We start from the raw sequence: 27660 nt of genomic DNA on the forward strand, positions 1-27660 counted from the left end.
AGAGTCTTTGAGACCTTTTTGAAAAGGTCAGTGGGCAGGATGTCTAAACAACAAAAGGAGGAGTTCAACTCACATATATCCTAGATCTTTGCTGCAAATGGGATTAAACTGTGTCATGGTGTTTAAACTAGTTTTCAATGGAAACACTATATTTCCTGAACCTGTTGCAGCTGATGAACCAATTATTTGTCTGATATTCTGGATGTTTTCTATGAAGAATTTCGCAAACTCATTGCAGCCTTGGTGGAACAAAGCTCAGTTGTTCTTGACAGCTCTGGTCAAAGTGTTAAAAGACATTAGGTTGAATACTGATTCTGGTCTAGTATCAGTCCTGGTTCTGCTAGATCTCAGTGCTGCGTTTGGTACTATAGATAACAGAATCCTGTTGCACAGGCTGGAAAACTGGGTTGGACTTTCTGGAGCGGTCCTTAACTGGCTCAGGTCCTATTTAGAAGGTCGGAGTTATTTTGTTACAATTGGCAGCTATGAATCTGAGCGAGTGGCCATGACTTGTGGAGTCCCCCAGGGGTCAGTCCTTGCACCTCTTCTGTTCAATGTGTATCTGCTCCCTTTGGGTAAAATATTACAGAACTATAGCATTAATTATTAATTATAATATCAAAGTTATGCTGATGATACACAATTTTATGTGTCTCTGTCACCAGATAACTGCAGCCCAATAGACTTACTGTGTCTGGAGCAAATAAACACCTGGATAAGGGAGAATTTTCTACAATTAAATGAAGACAAAACTGAGTTTATTCTGTTTGGTAGAAAGAGAAGAGGGTCAGCATTGGCAAACACCTGGAGACTCGGGCTCTTAAAATCACCGACCAAGTTCGTAACCTTGGAGCGTTAATAGACTCAGACCTGACTTTCAGCAGCCACATCAAAGCTTCACTAAGAAGCTTTTTACCAGCTTAGAAACATCAATGGGATTAAAAGTTTAGTCTCCCAGAAAGACCAAGAGAAACTCATCTATGCATTCATCTCCAGTAGGCTGGATTACTGTACAGTGTGTGCAGAATTATTAGGCAAATGAGTATTTTGATCACATCATCCTCTTTATGCATGTTGTTCTACTCCAACCGGTACAGGCTTGAAAGCCTACTACCAACTAAGCCTATCAGGTGATGTGCATCTCTGTAATGAGAAGGGGTGTGGTCTAATGACATCAACACCCTATATCAGGTGTGCATAATTATTAGGCAACTTCCATTCCTTTAGCAAAATGGGTCAGAAGAGAGATTTGATGGATTCTGAAAAGTAAAAATTAGTGAGATGTCTTGCAGGAGGATGCAGCACTCTTAAAACTGCCAAGCTTTTGAGGCGTGATCATCGAACAATCAAGCATTTCATTCAAAATAGTCAACAGGGTCGCAAGAAGCGTGTTGAAAAAACAAGGCGCAAAATAATTGCCCATGAACTGAGGAAAATCAAGCGTGAAGCTGCCAAGATGCCATTGGCCACCAGTTTTGCCATATTTCAGAGCTGCAACATCACTGGAGTGCCAAGAAGCACAAGGTGTGCGTATACTCAGGGACATGGCCAAGGTAAGGAAGGCTGAAAAACGACCACCACTGAACAAGACACACAAGATAAAACGTCAAGACTGGGCCAAGAAATATCATAAGACTGATTTTTTTAAGGTTTTATGGACTGATGGAATGAGAGTGAGTCTTGATGGGCCAGATGGATGGGCCCGTGGCTGGATCAGTACAGGGCAGAGAGCTCCACTCCAACTCAGACGCCAGCATGGTGGAGGTGGGATACTGGTATGGGATGGTATCACCAAAGATGAGCTTGTGGGACCTTTTCGGGTTGAGGATGGAGTCAAGCTCAACTCCCAGTCCTACTGCCAGTTTCTGGAAGACACCTTCTTCAAGCAGTGGTACAGGAAGAAGTCAGCATCGTTCAAGAAAAACATGATTTTCATGCAGGACAATGCTCCATCACACGCATCCAAGTATTCCACTGCGTGGCTGGCCAGAAAAGGTCTAAAAGAAGAAAAAATAATGACATGGCCTCCTTGTTCACCTGATCTTAACCCCATAGAGAACCTGTGGTCCCTCATCAAATGTGAGATCTACAGGGAGAGAAAACAGTACACCTCTCTGAACAGGATCTGGGAGGCTGTGGTTGCTGCTGCACGCAATGTTGATCGTGAACAGATCAAGACCCATCACACCTGCACCAGTTCTTAGATTTACGATTCTCCTCTGAGGAACTGGAGAGTGATGGCTCTAATCAGTCTTCTGTCCCTGGCCTTACCAGCTCTGGGGCTGACCTTCACAGGACACAGAGAATAAAAGTTGTGTCTGCACTGTTTTCTTTAGAGTTCTCAACTGACTTCACTTGAGTCGGTTGACTGCTCTCATACGTACAAGTAATTTTGTCTTAAACTTTGTTCTGCCAAAATAAATTTTGTTACACTTTTGCTCAAACCAGACTCTTGGTATTCTTTACAACAGCTGTGCAGCCCAGGAGTACCACAGTGGGTTTGGGCATTTAAGCCCTCTTCTATCAAAGGACAGGTATAACAGACGCAGTCTGGAGCATCTTTTATGTCGTAAAAACCCGATTAAAAATATTTTTTAGCTGAGAGAATAAATTATTTGGAGGTGGCAGTGGTAAATTTTGGAACAAATACAACAGGAATCATCTTAAGAATATTTGTTTTCCCCATTAATCACACAGGTAAAGTTGCCCATCTTTTGAAACCTCCTGCATAACTGGTCTATAGTTCATTTCTATGATATTGTTAAGCAATGGTACAATTTTAATGCCTAGGTAAGTGACACAATTGACCACTTTAAATGGTGCAGCAATTTGTGATGGATTACTCCTTTCTTTTTTGTTTATGAGCATAAACAAAACTGCTATATTTATTTTATCTTATAACCTGACAACTTTCCAAATATCCTAATTAAATCCAGCAGGACAGGGATGGATTTGTTGGTATTTTTAAAAAAAATAATAATGTCATCAGCTTATAATGCTAAACAGTGCTCTGTCTGTCCAATAGTTATTCCAGAAATGCTATCATGTGACCTCAGTGCAATTGCCAAGGGTTCAATCACCATAATGAACAGTATTGGGGACAGAGGGTCCTCTTGTCTGCACCCTTGTTTTATTTTGATAGTGTTTGAGACATTGTTGTTATTCAAAATCTGTGCAATTAATTCTATATATAAAATTTCTCTCCCAAACCAAAACGTAACAGGGGCATTTGATCCTGTCGAAGGCTTTTTCAGCATCGAAAGAGCAACAATCGAGCAGAACCTGGAGCCTTTTTTTGATCATAAAGAATATTCAGAGTTATTATGGAAACCTTGTCTGCCCCAAATAAATCCATTCTGATCCCCCTCAATTATCTAAGGAATGATTTCTTCAATTGTTTTTGCAAAAACATTACATTTAAATCTGCATTTAAAAGACTGATTGGTCTCCAGTTTGCCGGAACCCGGGTTACCGGAACCCAGTGAAGCCCTTTGTGAACTGGAAGAGACCCCATGGTGTTCTGAATGCTGCCAGCTTCCTGGACTTCTAATGAGCATCTGCATAAACTAATTATGTCAAATATCTCTCTTCTTAGTCTTTCAAGCTCCTCATCTGTTTGTGGTGTTGGATATGAATCGTAAGATGAGTTTAGGTACCTGAAATCTATACAGAACCACTGGATTGCACCACTGAAGCCTCGATGATCCCCAGTAACATTAGATCCAGATCCTTTTTACCAGGTTTGCCAGGAGTCATTCAGGATCCCTTTTTAAAGCACATTATGTTTCCAACATCTGTTCTCCCAGAATTCTCCTGAAATGCTAGAGAGTTACAAAATGTTCACACCTGCTGTAGATTACCTGAAGGCAAGAACTGCCCACCCACTTCCTTCAAACAATTTAAATGGAGAACCCTTCTGGTGTGTAGCTGCCCTGGAGTAGATATCTGGTAAATAGTAGGTCCAAGTTTCTCCAAAACTGCAAAAGGCCCTTAAAAACTTGATAGATAACACCATTGATAGACTTTGCTCCCATCAAACCGTCAAATGTAGACTGAGTTACATAAAGCACTGTGTTGACACCATCACTGTGGTCAGAAAAATCCAGGTGTATCCAGGTCAGAAACCATTGATGGCAAAAGAGGTCAAAGTGCTGTTGAGAGAGAGGAACAGTGGCTTTAGGTCTGGTTAAACTGCTTCTTTGCACGTTGAGATTCTGGGAACCAACTGGATTAAGGCCACCAGCTTCTGGAAACCACAGCCTAACATTACAGGTACAAGAGGTAAGACACACCCAGGAAAGCTGCAGGACCAGATAGTGTGACTGGAAGATTCTGAAAAACTGTGCTGACCAGCTTGCTGAAGTATTCACCGACATATTCAACCAGTCCCTGTCCCAGAGCTAGATCCCACCCTGCCTAAAGTCCTCTACAACCGGTCCTCTCCCAAAGAACACCAACACCAGCAGCCTCAATGACTACCGGCCAGTGGAACTCACACCCATTATTATGAAGTGTTTTGAGAAACTGGTTAGGAGTCACATCACCACTAGTATGCTACTCGAGACCAACCCCACTAGTCTGCATACAGGGTGAACAAGTCTACAGAGGATACCATGGCCACTGCTCTCCACACCCCCCTCCATCATGTCGAACAGCAGGGGAACTATGGCAGGCTGCTAGTCATAGATTTCAGTTCTGCTTTCAACACCATCAAACCAAGCAGACAGTCAATAAACTACTGGACTTGGGGCTTTTTACATTTGCACCTGGATTTACAACTTCCTGACAGAGCTCCCAGAAGCTGACCACATCCATCCTCAGCCCTTAGCATCAATATGGGTTCTCCACAGGGCTGAACCCCCTCCTGTACACCCTCTATACCCACAACTGCACCATAGAGGCAGTGGAGAGCCACGGTGCCTCAGGAGAGCCCACAGTATCCTCAGAGGCCCCTCCCACCCTGGTCACCATGCTTTTGAACTGTTGCCCTCAGGGAGGGATTTTAGAGTCATAGAAGTAAGAACAAACAGACTGACAAACATCTTTTATCCCAGAGCTGCAGATGTCTGAACTCTGCTTCCATGAAGCCTCGAGTCATTTCTGCTATCAATGAAATGTTAAATGTTTTTTATTTGATAATTATTTTATTGTACTGTGTTGATTATTGTGTCCTTCTATTTTTTATTTATCTTAACAAGGGTTAGGGTTAGGTTAGGTCAGGTGACCCTAGAACTGTCTTCTTTTTATTAAAGGAGGGTTAACTATGTGAACCCCGTGGAGGAAATCTCATTAATATCAGAAGTCCTGCAGACTGACTGGCTGCTGCAGAGAGGGACAAAGAGATCATGTGACCATCTGAATCCTGGAGGAAAGGAGACATGTTCCTCCCTCCTTGGAGAGCCAGAGGAGAGAGGGAGGTGTAATCCTGCCAGAAGCCAGAAGAAGGGCCAGAGGAGAAGGAGTGGATGTGGTGGAGTCATTAGAGTCTTTATGAAGTTCATGGTGCAGCTACCTGGACCAGAAGGTTCTGTAAAACCCAGTTTAACCCACAAATGATCGATCTCACCAACATGTTCTAATTATTAAAACCTGTATTCTAACAGAAACTGTTTCTTCAGGAGGTCTTAAAGTGTGTAAAAAACATGCTGTCGTCAGCGTAACTAGAGATCCTGCATCTGTTTTCCTTTTATTTTTCCTTACATCTTGTCTCTAAACAGATTAATCAGACTTGTGCTACCTGCCTTTGAAATATTTATTATCAGTTACAGAGGTCAGAAAAAACAAAAACAACTTTTTTTATAGGAATCATTTATTTGATATATTTATGGTAAAAACAAGTAAAATCATGTTTGCTCCAAATTACTGAGATAATGTAGTTTTTTTTTTCACTCTAATCCTCCAGTATTGTCCTATAAACAGTGGGAGACGTAAGTACTCACAATCAGATTAAAAATGATGACATACAACCAAAATACATGAAAGAGTTTTACATCATAGATAAATTTGAAGACGTTCCATGTTTTATCCTCCAGAGTTCATGTTGCTCATCTCTTCCACATAAACACGGAACATGCTCTCCGACTAACAGAAGGAAAATCTGGATTCTGGAAGAAGCTGGAAGCATCTTTTTATCACCGATAAGCAGAAGCATTGATTTAACTCTACAAACTCATGATGTGAATTACTGACACTGAAAACTCATTCTGATGAAAGAAATCCCAGAACACGTCAGACAGATGTGAACACAGCTGTTTTCTAGTCTGACTGAGGCTTTAACTGCTGATGTTAATGATCATCAGTTTCTGACTCGAGTGAAAACATCGAGTTAAACCCAGAGAACAAAACAGGATCTTCAGGAGATGGTACAATACTTTACCACATATTTCTCCTTCAGTTCCTTCAGGTCCTTCAGGTCCTCATTTTGTTTCCTCACCAGAGTTTCCAGATCTTTGTTTTTCTTTTGGAACTCATTCAGTTCTTCAGCTTGTCTTCTGGTCTCCTCCATTTGTTTCTTGTTGTTTTCCTCTAATTCTTGTCTTTTTTTCTGCTGTTCTTTCATTTTTTCATCATCTTCTTTTATTTTCTTCTCATATTTTTCTCTTTCCTGCTCAAATTCATCTTGAAGCTTTTCTAGCTTTCTGTCCTCTTGACGTCTCTCTTCATCTTCTCGTTGTCGGTTTTCCCACCACTCTTTTCGTTTTTTCTCCCAGGCTTTCCGTCTTTCTTCCATCTCTTTTCTGCTCTCTTCCAGTTTTCTGTCAATCGTCTCCTTTTCTTCTGATTCTGACCTGATTTTTGTCTCCAAAGCTTCTCGTTCATGTTCCCACTGCTGCTGTTGTCGTTTTTCCTCCTCTTTTCTTTTCTTTTCTTCCTCTTCTCTGGATTTCTGCTCTCTTTTCTTTTGCTCACGTTCCTTTTTGATGTTCTTCTTCATTTCATTCAGTTGTTTAGCTTTCTGTTTTCTTTCCTTTTCCATTGCTGCTCTCTCTTCTTCCATTCTTCTTTTCATTTCTTCCTTTTCTTTCTCAAGTTTCTCCTTCAGAGCCTTTAGGTCCTTCAGGTCCTTGTTTTGTTTCCTCATCAGAGTTTCCAGATTTTTGTTTTTCTTTTGGAAATCATTCAGTTCTTCAGCTTGTCTTCTGGCCTCCTCTTCATGTTTCTTCTTCATGTCCTCCATTATTTTCTTGTAGTTTTTCTCTAATTTTTGTTTTTCTTTCTGCTGTTCTTTTATTTTTTTATCATCTTCTTTTCTTTTCTTTTCATATTTTTCTCTCTCCTGTTTAAATTCATCTTGAAGCTTTTCTAGCTTTCTGTCCTCCTCTTGACGTCTCTCTTCATCTTCTTGTTGTCGGTTGTCCCACCACTCTTTTCGTTCTTTCTCCCAGGCTTTTCGTCTTTCTTCCATCTCTTTTCTGCTCTCTTCCAGTTTTCTGTCAATCGTCTCCTTTTCTTCTGATTCTGACCTGATTTTTGTCTCCAAAGCTTCTCGTTCATGTTCCCACTGCTGCTGCTGTCGTTCTTCCTCCTCTTTTCTTCTCTTTTCTTCTTCTTCTCTGGTTTTCTGCTCTCTTTTCTTTTGCTCATGCTCCTTTTCGATGTTCTTCTTCATTTCATTCAGTTGTTCAGCTTTTTGTTTTCTTTCCTTTTCCATTGCTGCTCTCTCTTCTTCCATCCTTCTTTTCATTTCTTCCTTTTCTTTCTCATGTTCGTGTTCAAGCTCTTCCATCTGTCTCTTCATCTCTTCTTCTTTCTCCTTCAGGAGTCTCTCCATTTCTTTCCGTATCGCTGCTTCAGCTTCTTGCAGCATCTCATTGGTGAAATAGTTTCCTCCGTTTTCCGTCACCATGGTGTCGATCTTTCTGATCAGCTCATGGACCTGCGATTGGTTGTGTTTATCTCGGTTATTAAACACGTGGTATCTTCCTCCACAGTCAGAGATCAGCTTCTTAAATGAGTCATCACATCTATTTTCTATGTAATCTTCAATGGACAGTTCCTCATTTTCTAGATCATCCCCTCTTGTGAAAAGAACGATGGTGAACTTTTCAGAGTTCTTCCCAAAAACCTTCTTGATGAGCTGTAATGTCTCCTTCTCTTCTGGTGTAAGTCTGCCAATCTGTAACACCAGCAGGAAGACATGTGGTCCTGGAGCCAGAAGACTCATGCATTTCACCATCTCCTCACCGACCTGGTCGTTAGACAAACTGTTGTCAAACAGACCAGGTGTGTCGACCACGGCAACAGGACGACCATCCACCACGGTTTGGCCTTTTTGGCAGCTCTTGGTAACAGACTGTTGGCCGGATTTCGATTCAAATGGTTTTCTGCTCAGAATGGTGTTTCCTGAGCAGCTCTTTCCACTGCCGGTTCTTCCGATCAGAACGATTCTGAGACACTCGGAGCTCCGCTGCTCATCAGCACCTGTAAAACAAGAATGAAATTTAATCAACTTAATACTGATTATTCCTGAATAAAAAGTCAGTCAGATGATGGTGTCATGCTGAATGAGCAGAGATCTTCCCTCAGAAGCCAAAGTTTTGAAAGAACTGGACTAGACAAGATGGGACCTCAAAAGACTTTTTCTCACGACGAAGCCCGCAACAAGTCTCTGGACATCCTTGTTAAAGAAGTTACTGCCTTCAAACTGCAGCAGAAAACTAAACTCAGCTTGGTAGTGGAGGTGAAAGGGCTGTGACTACAGAAAGCTGAGAAACAACAAAATTAAAGCCTTGAAGAATCAGATGGTACGTTGGAACAATTTACAAGAATGACGGATTTTATTATCGAACTGGCCATTAAGCCCTGATCATATTACCAGGCAGGGATCGAGGAATCGCCAGAGAATAGAAGCTTGTACGTCAACTTGACTTGGATGAATCCAGACAAAGGAACTGACTTTGAACTGGATAGATATGATCTGGTCTTCATGAAAAAAAAAGAAAAAAAAGCAGGGAGAAGGTGTGACTTTATTTGAGGACAAGATATATTAATATAAAGTGGTGGAAAGAATTGTGACAATTTAACAGTAGAAGTTTGTTGGGAAAATAGCATTTTGACAGTTTCTGTGGTTTGCGAAAATGAAAATAAGACAGACAAGGTGTACTATATGGTAAAGTATAAACAACATAGAATAGTAGGAAAAAATAAATGTAATTAAAAATGAGATGCCAACATATAATTGGAGAACATTATAAGAAGAATTAGATGTCAATAAAGCATATAATGAATTTTTAAATATATTTGAAAGACTATATGAGATGTTGCCCAATGAGACAGTACAGCAGTACATTTAAAACTAATTACTGTCCATCGATTACAAAAGGGCTCCAAAATACCAGAAAGAAAAATAACTTGTAGAAAGTTTCTAAAATGCAAAACAAAGGAAGCAAAAGTAAATTAACTACTATTATGAGAACATGTAAAAATATTATGATAAATATTAGAGGATAATAGAAATAATGTAAAAGAAATTTGTAAAATATTAAATGGTATCATTAGAAATGGATCAAAACAAATGACATATGCCAGTTACTTCACTGACAATGAGGAGAAAATTACAAGTTTACAAGAAACAAGCAGTTTTAATAAGCGGTTTTGTAAATATTGGACGAAAGCTGGTGAGAAAAATCAGTGATGTGCCTGGAGAAAATTATAACAGAAACATTACCAGGAATCTCAGCTCAGTGTTTATAACTCCAGTTGATGAAAGGGAGATAATAAATTGTGAACAGAAATGTAAAAGCAAAATATCTACAGACAGGAACCAGAGTGACATGGCAACTCTAACAGTAATAAGGGGGATTTCTAAACGTTTTATGTATAACTTGTAATTGTATAACTCCTCCCTGAGCCGCCACCTTATTGTGGTGGAGGAGTTTGTGCATCCTGATGATCCTAGCGGCTTTGTAGTCCATGGCTTCGTGCCTCTGGTAGGGTCACCCATGGCAAACAGGTGTCTACGGGAGGGACAAGAAGAAGTGTAGCTCAAAACACCCCTATGATGAGGAGAAAGCAAGGACCAAGGTTTCCCTTGCCTGGATGTGGGTCACCGGGGCCCCCCTCTGGAGCCAGGCCTGGAGGTGGGGCACAGAGGCGAGCGCTTGGTGGCCGGGGCTTTGGGCTCAGCCCGAAAGGATGACATGGGCCTCCCCTCCCGTGGGCTCACCACCTACAGGAGGGGCCATAGGGGTAGAGTGCAGTGTGAGCTGGGCGGCTGCCATAGGCGGGGACTCTGGCGGTCTGATCCTCTGCTGCAAAAGCTAGCTCTAGTGACGTGGAATGTCACCTCTCTGGTGGGAAAGGAGCCTGAGCTGGTGCACGAGGTTGAGCGGTTCTGGCTAGATATAGTTGGACTCACCTTGATGCATGGCGTGGGCTCTGGAACCACTGTCCTTGAGAGGGGCTGGACCCTCTTCCATTCTGGAGTTGCTCCTGGTGAGAGGCCCCGAGCAGGTGTGGGCATGCTCATTGCCCCCTGACTTGGTGCCTGTACGTTGGCGTTTACCTCCGGTAGACAAAGGGGTAGCCTCCCTTCGCCTTCAGGTGGTGACTGTTGTTTGTGCTTATGCACCAAACAGCAGTTCAGAGTACCCACACTTTTTGGAGTCCTTGGAGGGGGTTTTGGAAGCACTCCTTCCGGGGACTTCCTCGTTCTGCTGGGGGACTTCAATGCTCACGTGGGCAATGACAGTGAGACCTGAAGGGGCAGGATTGGGAGGAACGGCCCCCCTGATCTAAATCCGAGTGGTGTTTTGTTTTTGGACTTCTGTGCTCGTCATGGACTGTCCATAACGAACACCTTGTTCAGGCATAAGATTGCCCACAAGAGCACTTGGCACCAGGACACTCTAGGCCGCAGTTTGACTTTGTGGTCAAATCGCAGCCGCATATCTTGGACACTCGGGTGAAGAGAGGGGCGGAGCTGTCAACTGATCACCACCTGGTGGTGAGTTGGCTCACATGGTGGGGAAGGATGTCGGTCAGGCCTGGCAGACCCAAGTGTGTTGTGAGGGTCTGCTGGGAATGTCTAGCGGAATCCTCTGTCAGAAAGAGTTTCAACTCCCATCTCCAGCAGAGTTTCAACCATGTCCTGGGTGAGGCAGGGGACATTGAGTCAGAGTGGGCTGTGTTCCATGCCTCTATTGTTGAGGCGGCAAGCCGCAGCTGTGGCCGCAAGGTCATCAGTGCCTGTCGTGGCGGTAACCCCTGAACTCATTGGTGGACAGCAGCAGTAAGGGATGCTGTCAAGCTGAAGAAGGAGTACTATTGGGCCTTTTTGGCCTGTGGGACTCCAGAGGCAGCTGATGGCTATCGGCGGGCTAAGCAGAGCACAGCATCGGCGGCTGCTAAGGCAAAAGCTAAGGCATTGGAGGAGTTTGGAGAGGCCATGGAGAATGACTTTCGGACGGCTTCCAGGAGATTCTGGTCCACCATCCGGCAGCTCAGAAGGGGAAAGCAGTGCTCTGTCAACACTGTGTATGGTGGGGATGGGGGGCTGCTGACCTAGACTCGGGACATTGTGAGGCGGTGGAGGGAATCTCAATCCCACCAACAAGTCTTCCAATGAGGAAGCAGAGTCTGGGGAGACTGGTGTTGGCTCTCCCATCTCTGGAGTTTGCTGAGGTGGTTAACCTCATAAACCCAGGGGTTTTGGAGTTGTAGTTTGCCTGAACAGACCTACCAAAATTAAATCAACAATAACTCTGTAATTTCCAGGTCAATATACATAACTTTTGTTTCAATGGATAGGTAAGACCCTATGGAATATAATTCCAGTGTCAGAGACATTGTGAATGTTAATATGCCTGTGCAAATTGTGATAAACCATAGGTAAAAAAATATATATATCCTTGCCTAATTGTTTCTTTTTTTTTGTTCACAGAGATGAAAACATCATGATAGTGTCAAAGTGGGACCTTTTCTTTAGCTAATTATTGATCAGTTATGGGTTTCTGTTTTTGCATGAGTTTGGTTATTGAAATGTGTGGGGTTTTATGCTGTGTTTTGTATTTTACTTGCTGTTAACAATTGCATGAGAGACACCTGGACATGATTGAGAACAGCTGATTTCAGTTAGGTCCCCACGCCCCCTGGCTCTGGATTGGACAATGGATAATGAGGAGCCTCTCTTAAGGACTGAAGGAGGATGAGCAAGGGAGGAGCAGATCAGTTGGTGCAGAAGAGAAGGAGGACTGAGCAGAGACAAGGTGGCAGTACAGGCGGAACTGAGGAAGTCAGAGGAGCTGCACGGATCGTGGGCGGAGGACCGGAGAGGCTGCAGGATTGGCTCCAGGCTTGGAGGAGACTACTGCAACGCCTGTTACCAGCTAAGTAAAGGAAAGTGGAAGACCTTGTGAATACCACAGGTGTGTAACCTTTCTTCCTCCCAGAAACCTGCACCAATTGAGTTACACTTTCTTCTCCCCTTCCTACAGCGGCGTGTCAAGGATATCCAGCCGACAGGGTGATGACCACCGGCCCAGGCCAGCCGGTTGAAGTGGATTTCCTTCACTAAGGAACATTAGGAGCACGCTGGAACATTTTCTGGATACTTGCTAGTCTCAGATGAAGGACAGAGGTTTTTTTTAAATATTTTAGTTCCCTGCCTCCACTTCTTGGGAGTTGGTTTTCTTTTTAAAAGAGAAGCAATTTTTATTAATAAAAATTGTAAACCCTGCTCTGTGTACTCCTTTTTCAACAGTGGAAATCTTTTTGCTGGTTTTTAGAAGAACCCTCACACTATTGTGTGACATCTCTTTTTTTGGCGTTGTTGGCAGGATACCAGCTCCACTGTTGAAGAAACTGCGCGGAGTGGGGGAAACCCACCAGTAACCAAATTTGTTTTACCATGGTTTATGGGGGCTGCTTGGATTCCTAAATTTGATGGTAATAAAAACAAATTTTCAGAGTGGAGGGCTCAGGTGGAGGCCATGTTGCGAGCCCAAGGACTGAGCCAACAGCAGCAAGCAGACTTTGTTCTAGGGGCCCTAGAAGGAGAGCCTAAGCGGGAGCTGCAGCTGATCAGTCAAGGTGACAAAAATACTCTACAGAAGGTACTGGACATTTTGCAAAGGCTGTATACTAAACCTGCAACTAGAGCACAACTGCGGTCTAGCTTTTTCAATTGCAGACAGAATGCTGAGGAAGGTGTTGGAACTTTTCTTTTAAGACTAAGAGAACTGTTTTCCAGATGGCAGGAGCAGAGTGAAGGCGATCCGGATGATGGCGAGGACCTACTTTTGGACCAGCTAATGGTTGGTCTACCGCCGGGACCTGTGAAACAGGAACTGAGCCGACAGATGAGACCACAGGAAGGCATGACTTTCTCTGATGTCTGCAAGGAGGTGCGGGCCCTGGAACAGGAATTACAAAATGATGAGGCGGCCACTTCCTCCCACAGGGTCACGGCCCAAAGCCAGAGGAGCACCTCAACCAATGAGGAACTGAAGGCCCAGCTATTGGCAGAGCTCCAAGCAGGGCTGGTTGGGGAGATGAAGAAAGAGATTCTGGAGCAGATGAAGGCCATCTCGGTTAACCTTATGGAAGAAGTAAGGTCACAGCTGTCTGGCAAGGAAGCCTCTCCAGCACCGAGACCTCCGAGGGTCACAGTACGGGCCCCACGAATGAGGCGACAAGACTACTCGGCAACGCTAGCCAACCAGTGGGACACACAGGGTAGACCAATCTGCAGAGGATGTGGTGTTGCTGGACATTTGCAGCGTCGCTGCCCGCAGAAGTCTGGGCCCCAGGATTTTTGATCTCCCCTGCAGTTGAGGGCCAAGCTGTGGGGGTGGTTACACCAGATGAGTCCACAACAACTGTACAGTCGAAATCTGCCTTGGTCGGTGAGTGCCCTGAGGTTTTGGTTGGAATAAATGGTCACTCCATACCCTTTGTGCTTGACACAGGCTCCCAAGTGACAATGCTGAGCAGCAGTTTGTTTACCAAGTACCTGGAGGGGGCTAGTGTGACGAGGGCGGGCCGGGCCCCCTGGTTGACGCTGCGTGCTGCCAATGGACTACAGATCCCCTACGTTGGCTACACCCTGGTGGACTGTACGGTAGGGCAAATACACCTTCCTCAAAAAGGGGTGATAATTGTTGCCGACAACTGTTTGGGGCCAAACAAGGGCATACTGGGCATGAACATTATCCAGGAATTGTGGTCGACTCTCACTAAAGGGAATCACCCAGGGTTTTCTGCCTTCAGAACCACTGTATCACCCGTGGAGGGACGGGCTTGGGCACTAGCATTTGTGGAATGTCAACGTGTTGCCACCAGCTGCCCTCCTCCCCCCTTTCAGGGTGTAGCAAAGCTGCCATCACAACCACCAGTTATCATCCCAGCCCACTCTGAAATGATAATATGGACACGAGTATTGGAAGGTGCATCTAATACCTCACGTGACATGGTTGTGGAGCCTCTCTCTGATGGTGACACAGAGTGGCGCGTGGGAAGGACGCTGGCGACCCTAAATGGTGGACAAGTACCTTGCAGGGTCTGCAACCCCAACCCTTATCCAGTGGAGGTTCCACAGCGGCAGCCATTGGCTCAAGTGCATGAGGTGACCAAAGACGACATACAAAGTGAGCAGGAGCTAGTTCTCAGTAGTGTGGAACCCGATGTTGTAGAGGTGTCCGTGAGATGGGTCGGCACATCAGAGGGAGTAGATGGACCCAAGACGCATCCTGTAATGTCTCTGCAGGGAGATGGGCTGACCCCCCCACCAACAGGCTGAAATGACTCATCTGTTACAGAGATGGACACGGGTGTTTTCGAGCCATGAGGACGATTTTGGTCGCACAGGGGTAGTAAAGCACCAAATCCCAACTGGGTCGGCACCACCGAGCCGTGAGCGATATCGGCCAGTCCCTCCAAGCCTCTATACGGAGCTGCGAACCCTACTACAGAATATGCTCAATAATGGTGTAGTAAGGGAGAGCGCAAGCCCCTGGGCAGCTCCCATCGTACTGGTACGTAAGAAGGACGGAAGCTGGAGGTTCTGCATGGATTACAGGAGGCTGAACGCACTGACCCACAAGGGCGCGTATCCCCTACCACGTATAGAGGAGTCACTGACTGGACTAAAAGCCGCAAAGTGGTACTCCACCCTTGACCTGGCAAGTGGCTACTGGCAGGTGGAGATGGATCCCTCTGACCGAGAGAAAACGGCCTTCACCACACCATTTGGCTTGTACGAGTTCGAGCGGATGCCATTTGGCCTGTGTAATGCTCCTGCCACCTTCCAAAGGCTGATGCAGCGTTGCCTGGGGAACATGGTAAATGATTTTTTGTTAATTTACCTGGATGACGTGGTTGTGTTTTCCTTAGATTTCAACAGCCATGTACGCCACTTGGAGGAAGTGTTTCAAAGACTCCATCAGCATGGATTGAAGCTGCAGCCCAACAAGTGCCACCTGTTTCAGCGGAAGGTGACCTACCTGGGACATGTCATCAGTGAGGAGGGGGTGGCCATGGACCCAGCAAAAACAGCAGCAGTGAGAGACTGGCAGCTACCCCAGACAGTACAGCAGGTGAAATCTTTTCTTGGGTTTGCGGGCTATTATCGTCGGTTCATACCCGCCTTCTCTAAGATTGCCATGCCACTGCATGCCTTGACCCATGGCACGGGTCATGAGAAAAAGCAATCTCTAGTCAGATGGTCCACAGAGTGTCAGCAAGCTTTTGATCAGCTGAAAGAAGCGCTGACCAATGCACCAGTTCTGGCATATGCTGATTTCTCTCACCCTTTTAGGTTGTACACAGATGCCAGCTTCTGCGGCGCAGGTACAGGGGGACAGGGAGCGAGTAATCGCCTATGCCAGCTGCAGTCTTCACCCCACCGAGCGAAATGACCAGAACTATAGCTCTTTTAAGCTAGAGTTGCTGGCCCTAAAATGGGCAGTAACTAAAAAGTTTAAAGACTATCTTTACGGTGTCGAGTTTACTGTGTTCACAGACAACAACCCATTGGTGCACCTTGAGACAGCCCAGCTTGGAGCAGTGGAGCAGCGATGGGTGGCCCAGTTGGCGAACTTTAAGTACACCATTAAATACCGTCCAGGTACCCAAAATAGAAATGCTGATGCTCTGTCACGGTTGCAGGACCTAAGGGGAGAAACAGTCCAGGTGGACCAGGCTACGGTCGGGAGTGAGGACACTTGGGAGGAGCGCCAAGCCAGCGACCCAGAGCTTGCCCAAATCAGGCGGTGGAAGGAACAACAATTACTACAGCCAGAGGTTGGTGAAGCATCACCATATATGAAACAACTGCTAAGGGAATGGGACAAGCTTTTAATAAGGAATGGTGTAGTTGGGAGATGTGTTGCTGCCACTAACTCCAGCCCTGAAGTGTTCCAGATGGTCATTCCAAAACAGGAGACACGGGAGGTATGGAAACGGTATCATGATCAGATGGGACACCCTAGCAGTGAGAGGACACTGGCAACTTTGCGGCAGCGGTGCTACTGGCCGAGAATGAGGGATGACGTTAAAGAATGGACAGAAACCTGCCAACAGTGTGTGTGTTTAAAGGCTGGACCAGAAGTGAGGGCACCATTGATGTCCACTTGCACCACATATCCCTTTGAGGTTGTTGGTATGGACTACCTTTCGTTGGGGCGTCCTGGTGATCAGCACCCCTACATCCTTGTGATAACTGACTTGTTTTCAAAATATGCAGTTGCAGTACCCACCAAGGACCAGTCAGCCAACACAACAGCTTGAGCCCTGTACAATAATTTTATCCAGATATTCGGCTGCCCAGAACGCATTCTGACTGATCGAGGGGCTGCATTTGAGTCCTCACTCATACAAGAACTCTGCCAACTGTACGGATGCCAGAAAAGCCGCACTACGACATACCACCCACAAGGTAATGGGGCCTGTGAGAGGTTTAATCAAACCCTGTTGAGGTTGTTGGGCTCGTTGGCTGAGACAGATCAGTCACGATGGTCCGATTGTCTGCCGCTCTCCTCCAGGCCTACAATAACACTGTTCATAGCACCACAAAAATGACCCCTCATTATGTAGTGTTTGGCAGGCATGCCAGACTTCCAGTTGACTGGGTCACAGGCCTGAGTCCCACAGTGGAGTCACACACACTACAGGGTTGGGTGAGGCAACATCAGAGAGCCCTGAACCATGCATATGAGTGCGCCAAGATGGGGGCCCAACAACGGCAAGAACTGGACCAGGGTCATTACAATCGGTGGGCTAAAATAGCCCCCTTACTCCCAGGTGAAAGGGTCCTTATTCGTAAATTTCCGTAGGAGAGCCCAGGGCAAACTAGCCCCAAGATGGACCCCGGAACCATTTGTTGTGGTGTCACAGCTACGAGAGGGTCATCCAGTTTATGTTCTTCGGCCAGAGGGTAAGGAAGCACCTACACGCACAGTACATCAAAATAACCTCAGGCCGTGCCCTCTCAATGTGTTACAGGAAGATGCAGAGCCACCTGAACCAGGCCCCCAGGTGGTAGAGAAAACAAATCTGTTGCCACCCCCTTTCTTCCTCCCAGAAACCTGCACCAATTGAGTTACACTTTCTTCTCCCCTTCCTACAGCGGCGTGTCAAGGATATCCAGCCGACAGGGTGATGACCACCGGCCCAGGCCAGCCGGTTGAAGTGGATTTCCTCCACTAAGGAACATTAGGAGCACGCTGGAACATTTTCTGGATACTTGCTAGTCTCAGATGAAGGACAGAGGTTTTTTTTTAATATTTTAGTTCCCTGCCTCCACTTCTTGGGAGTTGGTTTTCTTTTTAAAAGAGAAGCAATTTTTATTAATAAAAATTGTAAACCCTGCTCTGTGTACTCCTTTTTCAACAGTGGAAATCCTTTTTGCTGGTTTTTAGAAGAACCCTCACACTATTGTGTGACAATAGAAATCATTCTGTGCATAAAGATACCACTGCATGCATTCAGCAACTCCTTGACTGCAACTGTACAAAGTTTCTTGAGAATAGAACAAAGCTCATAGCTTTTATGCAGGTTTTAGTGTGGATCGTACCAGATGGACTCTCCATTTGGCCACTTGGATACCCAAACTGTGCCAAATGTTTTTTTTTTTTTTTTTACTTATTGGAAGAAAATCTGCTACAAAACACCACTATAGGAGGCTGTGTGCATACCTTCCTCTGCCACCCTCTGGGCAGATGCATGGTCATCCCTGTGGCAGGCTGGCTGGGATACATGCTCTTGGGGGGTGGCTGGTCTCCCAGATCTCAGGGGCCCCTGGGCTTTCTCTGATCTGCGTGGTGGCCCAGTGAAATTTGCACAATCACAGATCACTATTCATTCCTGTTATTTACTAACCTGCATGCTGAGATGTTTTGTGGGTTTAATCACCAACAACTACAGTTCTATTCATGTTATTCTTTGTGTTGCTGATGTTTCTGTTGTTGTGATTAATGATGTTTTACAGCTTAACTTACAGGTGTAGAAGCACCACAAGGTTGTCTGTTTTATCTGCAGAGATTGAACGGCTGATGTTGTTGCCTTATATTTGCTATGTCCCTGTCTTTTTTCTTTTTTCTTTTCACTCATCTATTCACTCTTTTACTTTCTTTCTTTTGTGTACTTCCTCCCTTCTTACCCTCTCCAACCCTCTTGTCAGGTCCAGCATAAATATGTAAAATCAGCAACAGACAAATTGAAAATTGAAGAATAATGCTTACATTATCAAGAGGAGCCTTAAAGCCATAAATCCCCTCTTGGCAAAGCAAATTTGTTCAGCACAACACAGCAGCCAGACGATCATTCTGCTGCCACCATGTTGGACAGGAGAAGTTTTTGTTTTTTAAAAAAGGATTTGGGGTAGTTAACAAGTGTAGTCAGACTTGTGTTGAGCTAAAAATGGGCGACTGACTGCTTGAAAGTTAACTTAGCTGTCCTGTAGCTGACAGCAAAAAATGTCATCACATAGAAGATATTTAATAAAGCAACAGTAAACAAGTATCACAATTATATCTTTGTCTGCTTTCGTCTCTGTAGAAACTCATACACTTCTCTGTCTTCTTCAGCACAGTGATGCTAAAGGACAGATAACAACATGAACACAACCAGGAGCAGCTCAGTTCAGATTTTTCCACATATTTCTGCCCCAAGTGACAGAAAAACACTAAAACAAAGATGTTCATTTGAAAAGTGTCAGAGAGATAATAGAACCATGTTCAAGTCTTTTATCTCTGATTCATCCATCCATCCATCCATCCATCCATCCATCCATCCATCCATCCATCCATCATCCATCCATCCATCCAGCTGCCTAAGCAGGGAAACCCAGACTTCCCTCTCCCCGGCCACATTCACCAGTTTATCCGGGGGGATCCCGAGGTGTTCCCAGGCCAGAGCAAGCCTGAGCCACCTCATCTGGCTCCTCTCAATGTGGAGGAGCAGCGGCTCTACTCTGAGCCCTCTCGGATCATCGAGCTTTTCACCTTTTATCTCTAAGGGAGAGTCCGGCCACCCTGTGGAAAAAACTCATTCCGGCCACTTGTATTTGCGATCTTGTTCTTTCGGTCACTACCCACAGCTCATGACCATAGGTAAGGGTAAGAATGTAGATCAACCGGTAAAAAGAGAGCTTTGCCTGCAGCTCCCTCCTCACCACGACAGACCGATGCAGAGTCCGCATCACTGCAGACGCCGCACCGATCCGCCTGTCCATCTCCCACTCCATCCTTCCCTCACTCATGAACAAGACCCCGGAATTCGTGAACTCCTCCACTTGGGGCAGGACCTCTTTGCCGACCCAGAGAAGGCACTCCACCCTTTTCCAGCTAAAGATCATGATCTCGGATTTGGAGGTGCTGATTCTCATCCCAGCTGCTTTACACTTGGCTGGGAATCGCTTCAGTGGGGGCTGAAGATCGCAGCCCGATGAAGCCAACAGAACCACATCATCCATAAAGATCAGAGACCCAATCCTGAGGCCACCAAACTGGATCCCCTCAACACCCCGGCTGAGCCTAGAAATTCTGTCCATAAAAGTTATGAACAGAATTGGTGACAAAGGGCAGCCTTGGCGGAGTCCAACCCTCCCCGGGAACGACTCTGATTTACTGCCAGCAATGCGGACCAAGCTCTGACATCGGTCATACAGAGACTGGACAGCTCGTACAAGGGGGTCCGGCACTCCATGCTCCCTGAGTAACCCCACAGGAGTCCCTGGGGGACACGGTCGAACACCTTCTCCAAGTCCACAAAGCACATGTAGAGAGGTTCATGCCTCCTCCAAGACCCTGAAGAGAATGTAGAGCTGGTCCACTGTTCCACGACTCGGACAAAAACCACACTGCTCCTCCTTACTCCGAGATTCGACTGTCTGATGGACCCTCCTCTCCAGCACCCCTGAATAGACCTTACCAGGGAGACTGAGGAGTGTGATCCATTTTCTAATCCACTTCCTCCAATTAAGAGTTGCAGTGAAGCTGGAGTCTATCAGCTGTTAGCAGGCTAGAGGCAGGGTACACCTGGACAGGTAGCCAGTCTGTTGCAGGGCTGGGTTTCTGACTATCAAATCTAAAATAAGCAAACTATATAAGTTTATTTAGTTTTCTTATAAGTTGTCTACACAAGCTCAGTGAGTGAATAAGCTAAACATGTTCTTATTATTCCTGTTGCAGAACAACAGTTTCTCTAGCTCTGAAAGTGTTTTGAATTTCTGTCACTGATAAAAGATGCTGAAACCACATGACATCTTCTCATGTTTGATTGGTCATTAACAGAAGAGGACAAGCAGAATCCCCTTTAATAATGAAGGTAAACAAGGTTCAGAAAATCATTTATTTACCCGTGACATTGGTCTTTGTCCTGAACTCCTGAAGTTCGGCCTGTAGCTCCTCCATTTTGCCAAACATGAACGTTTTAGTTGTATAGCCGTATGTTTTGTCATCACCAGGAATATTTTCTTCCACAGCATCCAGCAGCTCTGGGACCTGCTGCTTATCTTTGATGTTGAGAACAACAGATCTTCCTCCACAGCTCTGACGGAGCTCCTGGATGTTTCTGTTCTCTCTGATGAAGTTAACAACAGCTGGAGCTGCAGGATCTGACTCCACAGTGAACAGAATCATGAGGAAGTCATTGACTCGAGAGCTGAATGTGTTCTGGATGGTCTGTAACTCTCCCTTGTCTTCATCAGTGAGGGGACCCACAGGTAGGACCAGGATGAAGGCATGGACCCCCTCAGGATCACAGAGGGAGACACACCTGAATGATTCCTCCATTACTGCCTCCTGAGGTTCTCCATACAAGGCAGGCATCTCCACCAGAGAAAGCCGACGTCCACACACCTCTCCCTGATGTTTAACACACTCTGATGAGCTGGAGGCTGAACGAAGCTCTGTCTGACCTAAAATGGCCTTGACTGCTGAAGTCTTCCCTGCTCCTCTCCTCCCAAACACAACCAGGTTTAATGCTGCTTTGAACATCTCAGACTTTGGTCTTCTGGTACCTTTAGTGAAGATGAGGGACCTTCCTTTGTTTTCCTGCATAATGTTTTCAATCTCCTCCATTAACTGTCTGCGGTCTCCATGAACCATGTTGTATTGTCTTCCTGCACATTCTCTGAGGAGTTCACTGACATCATCATTTATTTTATTCTCATGTGTGATGATGACCATCGAATATCTGAAGACATCTTCTCCAAACAAACTCAGGATGAACTTCAGGGAGTTTCTCTCATTTTCAGTGAAATCTGAAGGCTTCACTAACAGCAGCAGAACATTTGGTCCAGGAGGACAGAGACTCTCACATTCCTTCACTTTTCTTCTCATGTCTTCCTCAGACAGACTGAACAGATCCGGAGTTTTTACTACAGTCACTGGTTTTCCTCTCCACTCTCCACAGGAGGACACACAGTGTTTGCTTGGATAATATTTCTGGTGATGAACTCTTCGTTGTCCAATGATCAAATTACCAAGTTCTGTCTTCTTGTTCTCACTTTTTCCCAACAGCAAAACCCTGAGATCAGGTGCTGAAATACAGAGAAATGATTTAATGACACATTAAGTCACATCAGTGATCACAGTTCAACAACACATTTATAATTTAGTCCTAATTTATTTAAATGTTCATTATTTTCAGCTTAAACCAACTGATATTTTATGAAAAGTTGAATAATACTCTGTGTATTTAAATACAATTTATGGAGGTCCAGTTCAAGAGAATGTCTTGCAGTTAAGGCCCAGAAGATCATTATGTTGAATTATTTAATGTTAACATATTTAAATATTTATTTAAGTAGCCTAGTAGTTGTTTCAAGATCTTCATGTACTTAATTCAATACAATTAATAGAAACAATTTTGTCAATATTCATATCCATTTAACGTAGGAAATAAGTTCTATTTATGACTGATGATATGTATAATATTCTCTCATTTACTAAATAAAAGCAGGGCAGCATTTCACTGTCAGACAAAACAAATAAAATGTGGAAATAATTCATGTTCAGATATATAGCTTAACTAGATAAAAAGAAAATAAATAAAGAAAAAGATTTAATTTCCTCTTTTCTGGTTGACAGCTTGATTCAAAAGTCTCAACCAATTTTACAGATAACTCTCAACAACAGTTTCAGAAGCTAATTTTCTTCCCATTTTCTCAGTGAAAGAACTGAGTTTCAGCTCATCCTGCCAGGTTTTTAGCCCTGAATGTGAAGATCAGGATCCTGGTGAACTGGTCATACTGGGCTCTAAAAGTACTGAGATTTCAGTGGATGTGTATGGAAGCAGAGAGCAGCCGTGTTTATGTTTTTTTTTTAAGACCGTTTTCTTGTGAAAACAGATTATTTAAATGCAAGGTTGCGAGAGGTCTGGAGCCTTTTCCAGACATTCAACCAGACTCTCACTCCTAACCAGACTTTAGAGACTCAGTTTCCTCCCCCTTGGACTGAAGGAGGAAGCCGGAAGAGAGCTCATGCTGAAAACATACAAACACCACACAGGTTTCCCCCCAGAAACCTACTTGTTGTTAATATATAGGAATTATAAAAATAAGATATATTAAGTATGTACATTAATAAATTATTTTGGATTTGATTGACTGTGTTTGGGGTTTACTGGCAGCAGTGCTGGTTTACAGTCTAACTGCTGCAGGAATCAAGGACCTGCTCCTCCATGCTTTGAGCAAGGAGCTCTGGAGGGATTTCAGTGTTTGGGAGGGATGTTAGATGGTGGGGAGAGGGCTGTCCTTCAACATGGATGAGAGCTTAGCCATTATGTTATTCTCTCTCAACACCTTGACTGATGGGTCCAGGACTCATCCCAGTACAGAGCCGTTCTGTACTGGGATTCCTCACTATAGTCTGTACAGCAACGTCAGATGGGGGAATTCATCTCAGAGATATGTTTGTTAAAATTTTTTATGTTTTGCCTTTAAGGCATTTCCCATTGGAACTTTTAGCCATGGTTTCTGAACATTTGGGAACTGGTTTAGTTTTATGTAACAGTAAAAATGAGCCCCTGGACTCATGTTTATGGACTCACCAGCATCTGTAACGGCAGCCATGATGGAACCTGGTGTTGTCCTCTGTGTCAGACTTCGATGATCATCTGGTAAACTGTCTGTAGCTTCCTTAAACTCCACATGTTCTCCATTGTTCTCTTTAACAACCTGACCACAGCGTGTTAGCAGCTCTGGACGTTCAAGGTTCTTCTGCATCAGATATCTGTATCTACATTTTCTGATCATCTCCTTTAACGGAGGCTGTTTCATGTAATCTTCCATCAAACCTGAACGTTTCTGTCTGGGAGGTAAAATCAGAATCAGTGAATGATTAAATGATTGATCATTGAAACTCTGGAGCACTCTGCAGAGAATATATTTCTGTTCCTCAGTGAAAGTTTCAGGCTGCAGAACCAACAGGAACACATGAGGTCCAGGATCAGAGACACTCGTACAATCTTTTACAAACTCTGTCAGTTTGTCTGCTGTAGGAAACTGCAGATCTGGAGTATTGATGACGGCTATTTTGTCCTCTTTCTCTGTTCCACTGATTCTCAAACAGGACTGAAGTTCTTTATTAAAAGCATCCACTCCCAGTATGAAGTTCCCCACTGAATTCCTCTCAGACCAGCTGCCTCCCAGCAGAACCATCCTCAGCTCCGACACTGGAAGGAAATAAATATTAAACACAAGTTAAACTGCAAGAGATCTTCATTTAAGAAGGAAAAAACAGAAATGATAACAAACGTAACCAAAGCTGAGAGGAAATTAATTTATAATCACATTAACTATCTCTGAGTAAAATATACTGTCTTTACTTTCAGTTTAACTTTCAATGTTTTCATCCTTCAAATATCCAAGTTATCAGGTGTTGCGTAATAGACTTGATATTAATATGAAATATTAATATTCAGAATCAATAAACTTTACTGGATAAAATTTAGTCTTTTTGGGAGCACCACACCTTCTTTTTATTTCTTACATGGTAAAAAGGGAAGACAGTGAGTTAATGTTTTCATCAAAGGATATTTAATCAGTTTCTACACGTTAGTGAGTTCTGTTTGAAGGAACAAGTTCTCTTCCCCTGTAACCATGCAAACAACAAATAAAAATATCCATCAATTTATTAACCACAGATAATCAAGTTAACAGCAAAACAGCATGAAAGGGGAAAATATGGAATGGTTAATCATTGGTACCTGGACATTCTAGGCAGCAGCTCGATGATTGACTTTGTAGTCATATCGTCGGACTTGTGGCTGCATGTTTTGGACACTCGGGTCAAGAGAGGGGCGGAGCTGTCAACTGATCACCACCTGGTGGTGAGTTGGCTCAGATGGTGGGGGAGGATGCCAATCAGGCCTGGCAGACCCAAGCATGTTGTGAGGGTCTGCTGGGAACGTCTGGCGGAGTCCCCTGTCCGAAAGAGTTTCAACTCCCATCTCCAGCAGAGCTTCAACCATGTCCTGGGTGAGGCAGGGGACATTGAGTCAGAGTGGGCTGTGTTCCATGCCTCTATTGTTGAGGCGGCCAACCGCAGCTGTGGCTGCAAGTCATCTGTGTCTGTCGTGGAGGTAACCCCTGAACTCATTGGTGGACGCCAGCGGTAAGGGATGCCATCAAGCTGAAGAACAAGTCCTATCAGGCATTATTGGCCTCTGGGACTCCAGAGGCAGCTAATGGGTATTGGCAGGCTAAGCGGAATGCAGCTTCAGAGGGCACTAAGGCAAACCCGGGCATGAGAGGAGTTTGGAGAGGCCCAGGAGAATGACTTCGGGAGGGCTTCAAGGAGATTCCGGTCCACCATCCAGTGGCTCAGAAGGGGAAAGCAGTGCTCCATCAACACTGTGTACAGTGGGGATGGGGGGCTGCTGACCTTGACTCGAGACTTGTGCTCCAACTACAGGGTGGATCACACTCCTCAGCCTCCCTGGTAAGGTCTATTCAGGGGTGCTGGAGAGGAGGGTCCGTCGGACAGTCGAACATCGGATTAAGGAGGAGCAGTGTGGTTTTTGTCCCAGTCGTGGAACAGTGGACCAGCTCTACATTCTCTTCAGGGTCTTGGAGGAGGCATGAACCTCTCTACATGTGTTTTGTGGACTTGGAGAAGGTGTTCGACTGTGTCCCCCAGGGACTCCTGTGGGGTTACTCAGGGTGCATTGAGTGCCGGACCCCCTTGTACGAGCTGTCCGGTCTCTGTACGACCAATGTCAGAGCTTGGTCCGCATTGCTGGCAGTAAATCAGAGTCGTTCCCGGTGAGGGTTGGACTCCACCAAGGCTGCTCTTTGTCACCAATTCTGTTCATAACTTTTATGGACAGAATTTCTAGGCGCAGCCGAGGTGTTGAGGGGATCCATTTTGGTGGCCTCAGGATTGGGTCTTTGATCTTTACGGATGATGTGGTTCTGTTGGCTTCATTGGGCTGCGATCTTCAGCCCCCCCTGAAGCGATTCCCAGCCGAGTGTAAAGCAGCTGGGATGAGAATCAGCACCTCCAAATCCGAGATCATGATCTTTAGCTGGAAAAGGGTGGAGTGCCTTCTCCGGGTCGGCAAAGAGGTCCTGCCCCAAGTGGAGAAGTTCACGAATCTCGGGGTCTTGTTCACGAGTGAGGGAAGGATGGAGCGGGAGATCGACAGGCGGATCGGTGCGGCATCTGTGGACTCTGCATCGGTCTGTCATGGTGAAGAGGGAGCTGAGTCAAAAGGCAAAGCTCTCTATTTACCGGTCGATCTACATTCCTACCCTCACCTATGGTCATGAGCTGTGGGTACTGGCCGGGCTCTCCCTTAGAGATAAAGGGTGAGATGCTTGGTGATCCGAGAGGCTCAGAGTAGAGCCGCTGCTCCTCCACATCGAGAGGAGACTGATGAGGTGGCTCGGGCATCTGGTCAGGATGCCTCCTGGATGCCTTCCTGGTGAGGTATTCCGGGCACATCCCACCGGAAAGAGGCCCTGAGAAAGACCCAGGACACGCTGGACAGACTACATCTCGCGGCTGGCCTGGGAATGCCTCGGGATCCCCACCGGATAAGCTGTTGAATGTGGCCGGGGAGAGGGAAGTCTGGGTTTCCCTGCTTAGGCAGCTGGATGGATGGATGGATGGATGGATGGATGGATGGATGGACTCAATCCAAGTGAATATCTGACTCCTAAAGTTCATTTAGAAGATTCAAAGTCTTGGGAGTGTCGCGCTACACAGGTCTGCCTTTTCAGCTGCTTGTTCACTAACTTTAAATTGCTTCAGTCCATAAAATGCTAAGCAAAGCTTATTGATCCATTAGACAAGAATCAGATTGAATCATCAAAAACCTTTCATCCTCTGAACAGCAGCATGTTCAGAGTGATTTCTAGAGAGATTTTTAATGCAGACTTAGTTCAGTTAAACTTACTGTCAGGTGGTAGGATTTCATAGCTCCTGCTGCGTTTAAGAGGTTGAACATCTGTCAAGACAGAAAGACACAGACATGTTGTCTAAGTTATTATACACACACATGCTTACACTATCTTACAAAAGTGAGTCCACCCTTCAGCAACACCTTTATTATATGTCCTTAAACCTAGTACACATATAACGATTTTTTAATCTTGTGAGATTTTTTTTATCTGGTTGAGACCTCACACGTGAAGATAAAAAAATCAGGTATGATCGTGCTGTGTCTGGTGTGTTCTGAAAATGTAATCACGGACCAACACACACGTGATGATGCTGTCCAGTAACTCAAATACAATCTAGTCCTCCGAGCCAAACGAACGTTAAAACGTAGAAGAAGAACCATAGCAACAACCGGCAAAAAACGAAGAAACAGTAACAATCAAAAAACACAACACACAACATGGTAGGGGATATATAGGACAAGGGAATAATGGTGGACTTGGGACTATTGTTAACAGATAAAGCCAGAACTGAAAAAAATAACAGACTCGAAATGGCATGAACACGGACTTTATTTACTTTCTTGCTCCCAGCTCGCTCTCTGATTGGTTACATTCCGCATCATGTAACCAACCACGCAGTCAGAATGTACATGTCGTCTGTGTTCCTCAAAAATGGGCATTGAAATATATGATCACTGTTCCAAATTTTCAGCTACGACCCGTTTCGAAGCAGATTATCGGGACAAATCTGCTGATAAACACACCACAGACCAAATGATAATTGGACAGGGAAATCTCATGATGATTGGGCGTGTTGCCATTCGAGGTTGGGA

At 45.0% G+C, this 27660-nt stretch overlaps 1 protein-coding gene across 1 annotated transcript; it reads right to left on the reverse strand.

The window, feature by feature from the left end:
• Positions 1–5261: 5261 nt before the first annotated feature.
• On the reverse strand, positions 5262–26924 carry LOC121648520 (GTPase IMAP family member 8-like). The gene is made up of 5 exons (XM_041998712.1): positions 26842–26924; positions 23491–24114; positions 20795–21979; positions 6999–8421; positions 5262–5322 (listed from the first exon to the last, which is right to left on the reverse strand). Coding segments are annotated over exons 1-5 (3294 nt in total). The 5' UTR covers positions 26843–26924.
• Between the last annotated feature and the right edge of the window lie 736 nt (positions 26925–27660).

The sequence above is a fragment of the Melanotaenia boesemani genome, chromosome 11, assembly GCF_017639745.1.
Source record: "Melanotaenia boesemani isolate fMelBoe1 chromosome 11, fMelBoe1.pri, whole genome shotgun sequence".
Classification (NCBI taxonomy): Eukaryota; Metazoa; Chordata; class Actinopteri; order Atheriniformes; family Melanotaeniidae; genus Melanotaenia; species Melanotaenia boesemani.

Excerpts from the sequence above, each read along its gene's own strand:
- LOC121648520 (XM_041998712.1), bottom strand. Across the intron at positions 21,980-23,490 it reads GGCTGCCGTTACAGATGCTG|CACCTGATCTCAGGGTTTTG; the intron begins GTGAGTCCATAA and ends TCTGTATTTCAG. Across the intron at positions 5,323-6,998 it reads AAGGAAGAAATGAAAAGAAG|CAGCCAGTCAGTCTGCAGGA; the intron begins AATGGAAGAAGA and ends CCCTCTCTGCAG.